At 40.5% G+C, this 14,099-nt stretch overlaps 1 protein-coding gene across 1 annotated transcript; it reads right to left on the bottom strand.

Annotated features, from left to right (window-relative positions):
* Positions 1-4,115: 4,115 nt before the first annotated feature.
* On the bottom strand, positions 4,116-13,418 carry LOC132875552 (LRRN4 C-terminal-like protein). The gene is made up of 2 exons (XM_060912415.1): positions 13,278-13,418; positions 4,116-8,495 (listed from the first exon to the last, which is right to left on the bottom strand). Exons 1-2 carry the CDS (start codon positions 13,381-13,383, stop codon positions 7,747-7,749), a joined length of 855 nt encoding a protein of 284 aa, XP_060768398.1. The 5' UTR covers positions 13,384-13,418; the 3' UTR covers positions 4,116-7,746.
* Between the last annotated feature and the right edge of the window lie 681 nt (positions 13,419-14,099).

Genomic DNA, 14,099 nt, shown 5'->3' with positions numbered 1-14,099 from the left:
AAGGCAATGAAATTAAATAAAAATGAACATCATTAAGCTTTTAAAGAGGAGAGATTATTTTCCTTTAACAGCACGTCCCAAATTCAAGGTCCAACACGGACCCTATGGAAGATACAGAGCCTTTTTTGTATCAAATAAATTTGTACCGTTTACTCATAAATGCATAATATACACTCTCTTCACCACCTTTCGATTATTGGTCATATGTTGGTAAGTATATTGATATAAATAGAGCTCAGAAAGTTCATCTCATCCTGAAATCTGCTGAGTTACAAATAACTCCCTCTAACATCTCTACACCATGTCTGGGACAGTTTGATCAAGGCTATATTGAAGTACAAGTCCAAAGAAAGTGGTGTTTTGTTTTCCTGACACCCTTCCATCGATCCATCCATTATCTGTCACCACTTATCCTGTTCTACAGGGTCGCAGGCAAGCTGGAGCCTATCCCAGCTGACTATGGGTGAGAAGCGGGGTACACCCTGGACAAGTTATCAGGTCATCGCAGGGCACACAGAGACAAACAACCATTCACGCTCACATTCACACCTATGGTCAATTTAGAGCCACCAATTAACCTAACCTGCATGCCTTTGGACTGTGAGGGAAACCGGAGGAAAACCACACAGACACCCCGTGTCATGCAGACTCCACACAGAAAGGCCCTTGCCGGACGCTGGGCTTGAACCCAGGACCATCTTTCTGTGAGGTGACAGACAGTGCTAACCAGTACATCACTGTGCCGCCCTGTTTTCCGACACCAATACCAAAAATGAAACCTTGCGCATTGGCCGAGATCAGTCAAGTCGTGTTTTATGTAAACATTTCCAGTTCCAAAAACAAATTTCTTTTAAAAAAAAAATCCAGTTCCAGTCTTTGCCATTTGTTACACATTATCAGATATCTGATCCACCATTTTTTGTAAACCCAAGTCATCAGAAACCAGACAGGACCAAAAGTTCATGAGAGCGCCACCACTAGAGGGAGGCAGAGAGCAAGCAGGAATAGTGCTATGCCAGTTGTTGCCACCAGAGGGATCCAGAGAGCACTGTCTTGATTATAATTCCTGGCGGTCAGCAAGCAGCACCTGTGGCTGGGTTTTTTTTTTTTTTTTTTTGAATATTTTAGTGTAATTTTACTATTATATTATTTCTTACTTGTACAAATAACCTAGAAGATCTTTAAAACATGATATATATATTTTGGTTTAAGCCATGACCTCAGGACAAGTGTGCTAAATGGCTAAACCTGTTTGGAAAACTGACTTCCAGCCCAGAACTCTTGAGTTTGGCTGCGTCTCCTGTCAATCATTTTAAAGACATTATAAGCCACTGGAGATCCTGAGGGTGGAACTTTGTGAACATTCAAATCCTGAACCCTAATAATTGTTTGAGACCTAATCCTTGGGGGGGAGGGGGATACACTTATCCAGTATTACCTTTCTGGAGAGCTCTCCACTCACTCAGCACTCCGGCTTGAGGGAAATTTGCCATAAGTTGGTGCCTCAGCTCTCAGCCAGTCACTCTCAAACTCCCTAATCATGACTGAGGTGAGGTTTCACCAGTGAGCAAACCCTGGAGATGCAGTAGGGTTTTAGATCAAGCTATAAAGATGTACACTTGTGTTCAAAATAATAGCAGTCCAACACGACTAACCAGATCAATCACTGTTTTTGGTAGAAATTATATTACTACATGGCAAATAATTTACCAGTAGGTGTAGTAGAGTCATAGAAAACCAACAGACCCAACATTCATGATATGCATGCTCCTGAGTCTGTGTAATCGAATAATTAAGTGAAAGGGACGTGTTCAAAATAATAGCAGTGTGGAGTTTAATTAGTGAGATCATTCATTCTGTGAAAAAACAGATGTCAGTCAGGTGGCCCTAATTTAAGGATGAAGCCAGCACATGTTGTACATCCATTTCTCTCTGAAAACCTGAGAAACATGGGTCGTTCCAGACATTGTTCAGAAGAACAGTGTGCTTTGATTAAAACGTTGATTGGAGAGGTAAAACGTATACTGTAAAGAAGTGCAGAAAATGATGGGCTGCTCAGCTAAAATGATCTCCAGTGCTTTAAAATGGACAGCAAAGCCAGAGAGACGTGGAAGAAAACAGAAGACTACCATTCGAATGGATCGAAGAATAGCCAGAATGGCAAAGACTCAGCCAATGATCAGCTCCAGGGTGATCAAAGACGGTCTGAAGTTACCTGTGAGTACTGTGACAATTAGAAGATGCCTGTGTGAAGCTAATCTATCAGCAAGAAGCTCCCGCAAAGTTCCACTGTTAAAAAAAAGACGTGCTGAAGAGGATACAATTTGCCAAAGAACACATTGACTGGCCTAAAGAGAAATGGAAAAACATTTTGTGGACTGATGAAAGTAAAATTGTTCTTTTTGGGTCCAAGGGCCGCAGACAGTTTTTCAGACGACCCCCAAACACTGAATTCAAGCCACAGTACACTCTGAAGACAGTGAAGCATGGTGGTGCAAGCATCATGATATGGGAATTTTTCTCTTACTATGGTGTTGGGCCCATTTATCGCATACCAGGGATCATGGATCAGTTTGCATATATCAAAATACTTGAAGAGGTCATGTTGCCTTATGCTGAAGAGGAAATGCCCTTGAAATGGGTGTTTCAACAAGACAACGACCCCAAACACACCAGTAAGCGAGCAGCATCAAGGTTCAAGACCAACAAAATGAAAGTTATGGAGTGGCCAGCCCAATCCCCGGACCTTAATCCGATAGAAAACTTATGGGGTGACATCAAAAATGCTGTTTCTGAGGCAAAACCAAGAAATGCAGAGGAATTGTGGAATGTTGTCAAATCATCCTGGGCTGGAATACCTGTTCACAGGTGCCCGAAGTTCTCAGAAACCGTGGTTATACAACTAAATATTAGTTTAGTGATTCACAGGAATACTAAATCCTTAAGATTTTTTCAGTTTATACAGTAAATATTTGGAGTTTGTAATGAAAAATGCAGACACTGCTATTTTTTTGAACAGCCCAATGTTCATTTTTCTTCATTTTCTGTAAAGTAATTAAAATATTGATACATTTTTCTTCATGTTTTGATGTAGAATATAATGTGCAGTGTTCCCAATGCATGGAAATAAAAACTATTATAAGGATTTTGAGCTTTACTCACGTTTTTAAACACACTGCTATTATTTTGAACACAGCTGTAAATACTGTAACAGGTAACACTCTTACAGTCTGGTTGGCGAGCTTTTGTGACTTCCTTCAAAGATCCTGTTGGTTGTTTGGTTCATCGAGGCTTTCCCCTTCAAGAGAAAGAGAAACTCGAGAGTCAGTCAGTCTCGGAATATTGTGATAAACTTTTCAAAAATATCCCGTATATCAGACATCACTGTGTAATGTTGTCTGTATGCGTCTTTGACTCTTTATTACCATGTACAATTTTAAGTTCGGTTTTTATTCATGTGGATGATGGACTGTAGATGTGTCAAGCTGGGGTGGGTTTCCCAAAAGCATCGTAGCATAAAAGATCATTGTTAACTGGTAGAGCAAGCATCACAATGAACACTCTCTCTCCTAGTGTTGGGAAACGCACCCCTGTGCAGCTACACCTTTCAATTATCTGTTGACGTCGGCTTGGAAAGTAAATCTTTCATGGAAATTCCTGTCACTGGTGTTACTGTGACAGTCACTGACCATTAATAATTCCCTCCATCCATCCATTGTCTGTAGCCGCTTATCCTGTACAGGGTCGCAGGCAAGCTGGAACCTATCCCAGCTGACTACGGGCGAAAGGCGGGGTACACCCTGGACAAGCCAGCAGGTCATCACAGGGCTGACACATAGACACAGACAACCATTCACATTCACACCTACGGTCAATTTAGAGCCACCAATTATCCTAACCTGCATGTCTTTGGACTGTGGGGGAAACCGGAGCACCCAGAGGAAACCCACGCGGACACGGGGAGAACATGCAAACTCCACACAGAAAGGCCCCTGTCAGCCACTGGGCTTGAACCCGGACCTTCTTGCTGTGAGGCAACACTGCTAACAGTGGTTGACACCACCGTGCTGCCCAATTAATAACTCCAGTGATTAAATTCAAGTATCGGCACCATGTTAGATCAAGATCAGGAATAAAGGTTGTTTATTGAGAGAGGATTTCATGAGAGTCACAGTTTACAAATGGAATAATCAACATGTAATTACGAGTTTGAACAATTCGCTGGTCAACATATTTTGAGAAACTCATCAAAATGGATACACTCCTGTATTTCAAAAAAGTTGAAACTATACAAAGAAAAAAAATCCCAATCAACAGTTTTTGTTTAAAAACCATTGAAAACAACGTGTTCATTGAGTTTGATAATTTTTTAGCATTTCGCTGGAAGTTTAATCATTTTTTATAGCCACTAGTGAGATGGTGTGAAGTGAATCAATGACGGAAATGTGGTTCTGTGGTTAATGCCATCAGTGATTTCAGCATACTGTGATTGAGTAACTGTTTAATCCACTCCAATCACATTCTCAGACCATGAATAAACACGTACACACATTCTCACTAGAAAACAGTATAAGCACTAGCTCAGTGAGTAATAAATATTCCGGTCTGTAAAGAGCATAGAGGAATCCGATGTCTCTGTATTCCATGGAAAGTCCCCAGATTGCGTTACCTCATCCCAGCGTCAACCTGTTAGCTGAAAACACTTGATTAGTTGGTGCCACTGTGTGTTTCGACCTTCACTTGAGTCACAAACATCAAGAGCAGTCGGAAAGAGTCTGACAGACGTGGATTTAAGAAAAAAAAGTAAATGTTTTATATTTAGCCAAACCTGTAATAGTCCAAGAATTCCATCTCAAGAATAAAATATCTGGGGACATGCTATTTACATGAAGGTAGGAAGTGGAGATACTATCATCACACTGAAGTGGATTATTTTCCTTTAGTATAAATACACAGGTAATTATAGAAAATCACGAGCGCTGATTGGTTGAGAGTTTCTGACTATTCCTCGCTAATCCCCTTGAGCAACTCGGCAAAATGGCGTCCAATCGCTTCTTCACTATTAGTGAGGAAGAATTACAAGAAAATGCTGTTCCTAAAAGCACTAAAATGCTACAAAGTTTGCTCTAAAGCTATTTAGAGGTGAGGTGGGATTGTGATTTATTTTATCGATTTCAAAACAAAGTATTTTATGTGACTTGGCCTAGATAAGGGACAAGTCTACACCGCAAAATTATTACATTTACATGCTGATTTTGAAGTTTGAAACAAATCATTTTTTAAAAATACACTATCGTTCAAAAGTTTGGGGTCACCCAGACAATTTTGTGTTTTCCATGAAAAGTCACACTTTTATTTACCACCATAAGTTGTAAAATGAATAGAAAATATAGTCAAGATATTTTTCTGGCCATTTTGAGCATTTAATCGACCCCACAAATGTGATGCTCCAGAAACTCAATCTGCTCAAAGGAAGGTCAGTTTTATAGCTTCTCTAAAGAGCTCAACTGTTTTCAGCTGTGCTAACATGATTGTACAAGGGTTTTCTAATCATCCATTAGCCTTCTGAGGCAATGAGCAAACACATTGTACCATTAGAACACTGGAGTGAGAGTTGCTGGAAATGGGCCTCTATACACCTATGGAGATATTGCACCAAAAACCAGACATTTGCAGCTAGAATAGTCATTTACCACATTAGCAATGTATAGAGTGGATTTCTGATTAGTTTAAAGTGATCTTCATTGAAAAGAACAGTGCTTTTCTTTCAAAAATAAGGACATTTCAAAGTGACCCCAAACTTCTGAACGGTAGTGTATGATTGAAAAAATAATAACCACCTGTGTATTTATACTAAAACAATTATCCGCCTCAGGTTCAGTGAACATCGGTGAATGATAACTTCAGCTTCATTTCGATTATCATTCACCGATATTCACTGAGCCTGAGGCAAGTAATTGTTAATTAACAGCACGTCCTGAAGTCTTTTATTAGTCCTATATCAGCAATTTGCTAAAAATGACACTTACATTTTATGTATTTATCACCACAATTATTATAGAACATCCATGAAACAAGTTCCTGTTATTACTTCTGTTATAGCAGCTATCAACAGTCATTCCTTCCCCAGCCTCTGTTTTACACTCTCTGGAAATAAAATGAAAAAAAAACCCACAGCTCGTCATGGTACCGAGAAACTGCAAAGTGGAACCTCCTCGGTGTCAAAGATGTCAGAAAACTTTACCTCTGTTACCTCATTTCAACCAACAAGGAAAAGGTTCCATTCTTGTTCACCCACCAAACTTTGAACCGTTCAGTGCCAAGTTTCCCAAAAGCATCGTAGTATAAAGATCATCGTTAAATGGTCAAGCGAGCAGCACAATAAACATTCACTCTCTCTCCTAGTTAATATGCTTTTAGTGTTAAAAAGCTTTTGGGAAACCCACCCCAGACCATTTTGACCAATAATAAATGGGTTTGGAACCTAATAAGTTGTCTCCCAGCTGAAACCAAAAGATTGCTGGCTTTTCCAGTGTAAACCATCAGTGGGCATGTCAGTTTGGAGAGGAAGCAGAGCGCAGAAATGGAGAACGAAAAGGAAACAGCTTCAGAAAAAAATTTGAATGAAGAAAAATATCTGGATTAACAGAACAAAATCTCTCAGGAAAATCAATCAATCAATCAATCAATCAATCAATCAATCAATCAATCAATGTGCACCACCACCTTGCTCCTCCTGTTTACTCCCGGTGTGCATTGTGCAACACCTTTTGTTCATGACGCATTTTTGATTACAATGGTTCTGTTCCAAACTGGTGAAAACATGGACCGGTTCTCATGGCACCAAGGTTCAAAGAATCCTGAATGGAACTGGCTCAAGAACCCGTTCCCAATTGGTAGAAACTCTTTCTGTGAGTGTCAAATAAACATCTCCTTAGACAAAATGAATCAAGACCTTCTAACCAATCAGAATTGAGAACTCAGCAGGGCTGTGGTACAAAGATGCATAAAAATTGTGATTTGTAATATGGAATTTATCAGGCAGTACTTGTTTCATTTTTAGACCAAGACTCAGAATGAAGTTGCTCAGCTCTAACCCCGAATGGCTACCCTATGTAATGCAGTCACTGCAATTGTAATCAATCCCCCACTCCCACCCCCAGTTAGGCATCACACTAATAAGAAAATATCATTTTATTAAAAAAAAGTAAATCCACACTGCATGGTTCATCACTCATTGCTCAAGCAGATCAGCTTTTAGTTCTGAACCTGTTGGTTCCGATCGGTCACCCTCCAGCATCGTATTATCATTGGAACAAATAAAATTCAAAGACAAACAAGTTTTATGACTGACTAAGAACCTCAGCATTGTTCGTTCTGTGACACAAAAGTACAAGCACATCATCAGCAGGGATAGAGTTTAACATGTCCTGGATTATCAACATGAGCACAGAGTCTTGTGCAAAGGCAAGATTTAGGCTTTCACTCCATTAGTTAGAAAAAAAAGTAATTTCAACATAAAATACTTCAAGAGATCAACTTCCAAAAAATACATCTCTAAGAAAAAAAAAAATACTAATAATAGCAATAATAGTCATAACAGTAAAAAGCCACACAAAAAAACCCAACAATTAAACACTCAAACAATATTAACATGTTATTAAAGTGCTTTTCTACAGTCACTTCAGTAAAAATCCCTTCCAGCCCCAGATCTTTGAGATCTCCTGCTTCCTTTTTTTTTCTCCCTCAGAGCACTCCGGCGGTTCCTTCGTTTGCTGTCCGTGTTGGAGTTTTCTGGCGTCTCTTGCACCACCAGACCAACAGTGACAACACGATCACTATCACCAGTACCACTGCTGCTCCGATAAGCACCAACTTCACAGCAAGCCTTGTCTCAGAGCTGCTGGGCTCGAAGCGGGCGCACGATTTTCTGTCCTGGGTGCTGACACCCACATTGTTCACCGCCTCCACACACACCTTAGTGCCAGGAGCTAGATCTCCCAGCTCCATCATCCTCCTATTCTCTCTCGCCTCACGCACCTCATCCTCACCCTCCACATACACGCGGTACTGTGTGACCGTGGAGGGTGGCTCGCACCACCGCACAACCACCACTCCCCTGCTTTCTAAAGACAGACTGTGGAGAGAAGGAGGGTCTGGAGGGTCAAAGGGGCCGCTGATACCAGGGCAGGAGCACAACAAAATGAGTGAGAGCTTCTGACATGACTCCTGCTGGTCCCTGCAAATGTCATACTGGCATGGCAGAGATGGAGAACCCCCGGGTTTGCGTGTCACTTCTGTGCTCAATAAGTCTTCATAATCATCTTCGTAGTATTCACTGGGATTGTATAAACGAGGATTGGGAATGCTGGGTTGGTGGGTGGGACTGTGTCGTGATGCTGACAGCGATGGCGTTGATGATGCAAATATGGAGGTGATTAGTAAGGCAACAGAAAGAAGGAGTGGAGAAGCAGGACGCTTTCTCAACATGGTGTCTGTAAATGAAGAACAGAAGCAGTTAGAGTAATGGAAGAACGATAAACATTCACATCATGTGATGATGCGTTCCAAAAGGTTGTAGAGTGCAAAAGTCACAAGACCTGTCTTTTATTTTTCAAGAAATGAATTAGAGTGGACAGATGATCAGGAAGCTTCTGATTGAAAGTGAAGCTTGTTGAATAAAGTGACGAGAAATAAAACCGTGATGATGCAATCATAACGTTCATTATTAGCAAAACGACCCTGAATTTCTTTGACGTTGGCGATAAACATTATTATTCTATCCACACTGACTGGATATAAGCAATCACATGCTCTGATTGGCTACTCTACTACTAGGCTATCAGCTCATATACAGTGAGTAGAGAAAAACAAAATGGCGGCGCATGTTGCTGAACCAACCGAGGACGAAATAAAAACTTTACTCAAAAACACCCCCCCCCCAAAAAAAGCAACAAAATATGGAATAAAATTATTTGATAGTAAGAAAGTATATCATTTTTATTTTTCAAGAATTATTATTGCATTTTTCACAAATTGCTACATCATTTCGCCGGTTTGTTTACATTCTACGTGGAAATTATTTTATCAGACGTTTTGTATAAAAGTTATCAAAATTTGCAAAAAATAACAAAAATGCTCTGTTTCTCAAAATCTAGTGAATGTGGATAGAATAAAACAGTTATTCCACTCAAGCTCACCGTATATGGCTTATCGCCATCAGCTCACATACAACTCGATTTCGTGGAATAACTTAAATGACCCTAACCCATGACTACGTCATCGCTTGTTTACTGCAATGCATTATGGGCGATACCCAGGGTCAGCTCCACCGTATTATTTACTTTTGCCTTTGTTAAACACTGCATTGTTGTGTCTAACCGGTTTTAACCGTGCCTAAAGTGAATTGCTGTGTGCCTTACTGTCTCCACAATAATGAGAACACTGAATTTGAGCTTTTATCAGCTGCCAGTTGAGGAGAAGAGAAGAAAGAAATGGATAAGTTTAATCCACAATGAAAACCTTTGACTGAATCGAAATGGACAAGTGTTTGTAGCTTACATTTCTCTGGTGGGAAAAAGATGTACTTAAACTGTGACCCAGTGATATTTCCATGGTCTGCGGAATGGCCTTCGGCTATAGAAGATTATAATCAACACTGTTCATCATCTGAAACTAGCGATATTCCAAAGCTTGTAAAACAAAGCAGCATTCTTCAGCCTTTGCCTCTCGACATACCGAAGCACTCGACAGCCGAATGAGCCTGTCTGACCGATAAAACTCCCAAACCGCTAAGGGTTCTCTTTCGGGTATGTATAATGTTCAGGTGTACCTCACTAGCACCATTTATTGAAGTAAATGCATTTATACTGAACATGACATGGCAGACCAGTGGGTTTCCAAATATTTTTTTTCACATGTAGACTCATCTGTGTTGGTAAACGACATTATAGAGACTAAACTTTTGTACCAACATAAAAGGACTCGGACTTACCCGAATTTTCAACTGGCTTACTCCAGTCCTTGTCAAGGAATGACCCTCTGCTTCTGGCACGTGACTTTACGTGATTGGAGCAGAGGGTCAAAGGTCGTCGATAACCGGAACCTCCTCCCGTATTTGTTCAGAGTATGTTGAAGGGCCCTGATGTAGATGGCTTCTTTTACTCCTCTAGCAAAGAAATCCGGTTCATTGTCTAAATATAAAAACTTGCATAAAACCCACCTCCACCCTGAGAAGTTTTCTTGTTGCCCCCAAGAATAGAACTCCCAAGGAGGAAAAGTGCGGGATTGTATACCGGATTCCTTGCAGGGGAAAAACTTCCAAAAGGCCAGTGTAGAGAAAGTTACACAGGAGAAACAGAACACTCATTGAAAACCAGGTTCTCAGAACATGAACGACCCAGCTCGACAATGTCAGAGGTATCACAACACATCCATCTAGAATCACCGGGACATACAGTCATGCTCGACACAGTGGAAATACTGGAGAGTGAACTGGAGTAAAAGAAGCCATCTACATCAGGAACCTTCAACCTACTCTAAACAAAGACAGGGGAGGTTCCGGTTATCAACGACCTTTGACCCTCTGCTCCAATCATGTAAAGTCATGTGCCGGAAGCAGAGGGTCATTTCTTGACAAGGACTGGAGTAAGCCAGTTGAAAATTCGAGTAAGTCCGAGTCCTTATGTGTTGGAACAAAAGGTTAGGCTCTATAAAGATTTTTTTTTTGTTATGTTTCCTGATAAGTTTTATTTAACTAAATCACTCATTTATAAAATGTTTTGGTAAGACATTCTGAGATTTGATGATGTTGTTGTTGTATGGTGCGGTAGACTGTCAATCTCTAGCTTGTACGAATTCTTGTCACTTATGTCTTACCTTCTCACCAAGCTTGATTTGGTTTCAGATTTTCCTGCTGTAAACCCTCGGCATGTTATCCACCTCCTCTTTAAATCATCAATTTCATTGTTTTCCATGACAAAAATCGCTCCCCTCACATCGCTCTCGCATAAAATTAATCTGACATCCGCTATATTGCACAGCTACCGACCCCGGCAAGCCCCCATAATGCATTGCGATAAACAAGTGATGACGTATTTATGCTTGGGGGCTATTATAATGCATTCCATGAACAATTTCTAAAATTAGTTTTGTATTATTGCTGTGATCTGTAACACCTCTTCAGAAGTAATATCACAACAGTGTGTATAATTCTTTGTACAATGACTGTGTTGTGAACAGTCATTACACACATGGCCTATAAACCAAAATTCTAGACATTCAGAAGCACATTTTTGGATCCATGGCGTAAACCAAGGACATTACTCATAAGAGGAAAAAATGCTGGAAAATGAACAACACGTTGTGCCTGAAGCTACATTAAAACCCCACAGACCACAAAGACGTTTCGCTGATGCTCATGAGATTTCAAAACATCTCCTAATGGAGAACGTCAAACCCAAGTGAAATACAAGTTTAACAAAAGGTGCTTTCAGGAAAAAAAATTGAACAAAAAATACTTACATTTACACACACAAACTTATTTTCAAGACATTCTTATGCCAGTTAGCCAACTGAGGGCAAAATCACTTTTTTTTTTGCTTCGTCACAGAGCAGATGGGTGTATACACTACCGTTCAAAAGTTTGGGGTCACCCAGACAATTTTGTGTTTTCCATGAAAAGTCACACTTTTATTTACCACCATAAGTTGTAAAATGAATAGAAAATATAGTCAAGACATTTTTCTGGCCATTTTGAGCATTTAATCGACCCCACAAATGTGATGCTCCAGAAACTCAATCTGCTCAAAGGAAGGTCAGTTTTATAGCTTCTCTAAAGAGCTAAACTGTTTTCAGCTGTGCTAACATGATTGTACAAGGGTTTTCTAATCATCCATTAGCCTTCTGAGGCAATGAGCAAACACATTGTACCATTAGAACACTGGAGTGGGGGGCGTTGTGGCTCAGGTGGCTAAGGCGCCATACCATAAATCCGGGGACCCGGGTTCGATTCCGACCCGAGGTCATTTCCCGATCCTTCCCCGTCTCTCTCTCCCGCTCATTTCCTGTCCTGTCTCTACACTGTCCTATCCAATAAAGGTGAAAAAAAGCCCAAAAAAATATCTTTTAAAAAAAAAAAGAACACTGGAGTGATAGTTGCTGGAAATGGGCCTCTATACACCTATGGAGATATTGCACCAAAAACCAGACATTTGCAGCTAGAATAGTCATTTAGCACATTAGCAATGTATAGAGTGGATTTCTGATTAGTTTAACCCTTTGGTGACTGACCCCTTGAAAATGGTTCCTCCAGGAACGATGATGTTTCAGTTGTCAAGACAACGGAAAAACTAAAATACAAAAACAGAAAGATACGTCACAATGCTCTTGTGCACAAAACAAAATGCTCTTGTATTTGTATTTTAGTTTTTCCGTTGTCTTGACAACTGAACCGTCATGGTTCCTGGAGGAACCATTTTCAAGGGGTCAGTCACCAAAGGGTTAAAGTGATCTTCATTGAAAAGAACAGTGCTTTTCTTTCAAAAATAAGGATATTTCAAAGTGACCCCAAACTTTTGAACGGTAGTGTATGTTTGTCTGCTTCCATTAAAAACTTGTGGCCTGACCACATTTGGCACCACATGTCAAAATGAAACCTCAGCTCAGAAAGATATTTACACACACACACACGTCATGGACGTTCAAACGTTTAATCCAATTTTCCTCTTGAATACTGTGTCAAAAGATGCATCCGATTCGATTTAACTTCAAAATCACAGTTATAACCTTCTCATGATTTCAGGGCCAAACCATCATAAAAACGATCAAAAAGTTTAAAAGTGTATCCAAAATGTGTACAAGTTTCCGGTGCTTATTTTCCACCATTCTACAATGTTGAGATCCTCGAACTGGTGTGCTTTGAATATTTATGCCGTGTTTTGCAACACAGTCCAAACAGTTTACAGAAAGCAAATACAGGGAGCGAGGGGAATAGATTCAGACCTAAAAACCAGCATGTGTTGCAAGCTACAGACAGAGCAAAGTGTGCCCTCCAGATCAGTTTTCAGTAAAGGGTAAGCTCGGAGTTTTGCTCGAGATCTGGAAAAGTGTGAATGTTGAGTAAAAAAAAAAAAAAATGCAGAAAAATCACCAAGTGGTAAATGATCTTTGGAAGTTGTGTCAAAGAAATGAGGTTCAGTGTTTTACAAGTGAAAACTGCTCTCAGCTGCTGAATGACGGATTGATGTTGAAATAAAAGGGTTAGAAGATTGACTTACCTGTGTGATTATCAGTGCAGGCAATCTTCTGTGATCTTCTCTTCCTGTTTGTGGATGTGTGTGATGAATTTGTCTCTCTCTCTCTCATTCCAGCCTTTATAAACATCTCCGACTCCCTAACAATCGCCTCCTTATTTCCCTCCTCCCTCATCCCCCCCCCAGAGTCCTCCCTCTCCCTCTTTCCTCCACTTCTCTTTCTCCCCATTCTCTCACCGTCATGCTCCAAATTTCTGCATCCAGTGCACTCTCCGTGTGTGTGTGTGTGTGTGTGTATGGTGATTAGTGCTGTTCTGAACGCTGGCCAATGTGAAACATTTACACCCACATTCCTGTGGAACTAGCAAACCTGTCACTACATAGCAAAGGTTACAAGTTTACATTGTAATTCTGCCTTTATTTGTACTCGGGTGTTTTTTTTTTCACCTAATACTTTGACTCTCCACCCTCTCAGTAAAAATGTACGGGTTCTTGGTGCCAGATGGCTCAATACTCCTTGGAGTATTTCAGAAAATCTCCTGGAATCTTCTTACACACACACACACACACACACACACACACACACACACACACACACACACACACACACACGAGTTTACACAGAATGGTCGAAAAACCAAAAGTCATTCAGTGAGCAGCAGGACTGCAGGTGGAAATACCTTTGTTGATAAGAGAAGGAGGTCAGAGGAGAAGGACAGGTTCGAGCTGAAAGGAAGGCTACGCCAGCTTAAATAAGCACCCTTTACAACCGTGGTGAGCAGAAAAGCATGTCAGAACACACAACTCCGAGGCAGACAGGCTACAACAGCAGAAGATGGCATTTGG

The sequence above is a fragment of the Neoarius graeffei genome, chromosome 28, assembly GCF_027579695.1.
Source record: "Neoarius graeffei isolate fNeoGra1 chromosome 28, fNeoGra1.pri, whole genome shotgun sequence".
Lineage (NCBI taxonomy): Eukaryota > Metazoa > Chordata > Actinopteri > Siluriformes > Ariidae > Neoarius > Neoarius graeffei.
The sequence above is the reverse complement of the archived record's forward strand: the minus strand, read 5'-3'. Positions and strand labels throughout refer to the sequence as shown.

What these genes read in the sequence shown, in the direction of transcription:
- LOC132875552 (XM_060912415.1), bottom strand. Translation starts at nt 13,383, where the DNA reads ATGTTTATAAAGGCTGGAATGAGAGAGAGAGAGACAAATTCATCACAC. An exon ending in CTGCACTGATAATCACACAG is followed by an intron (nt 8,496 to 13,277) that starts GTAAGTCAATCT and finishes CTTCATTTACAG; the next exon opens with ACACCATGTTGAGAAAGCGT.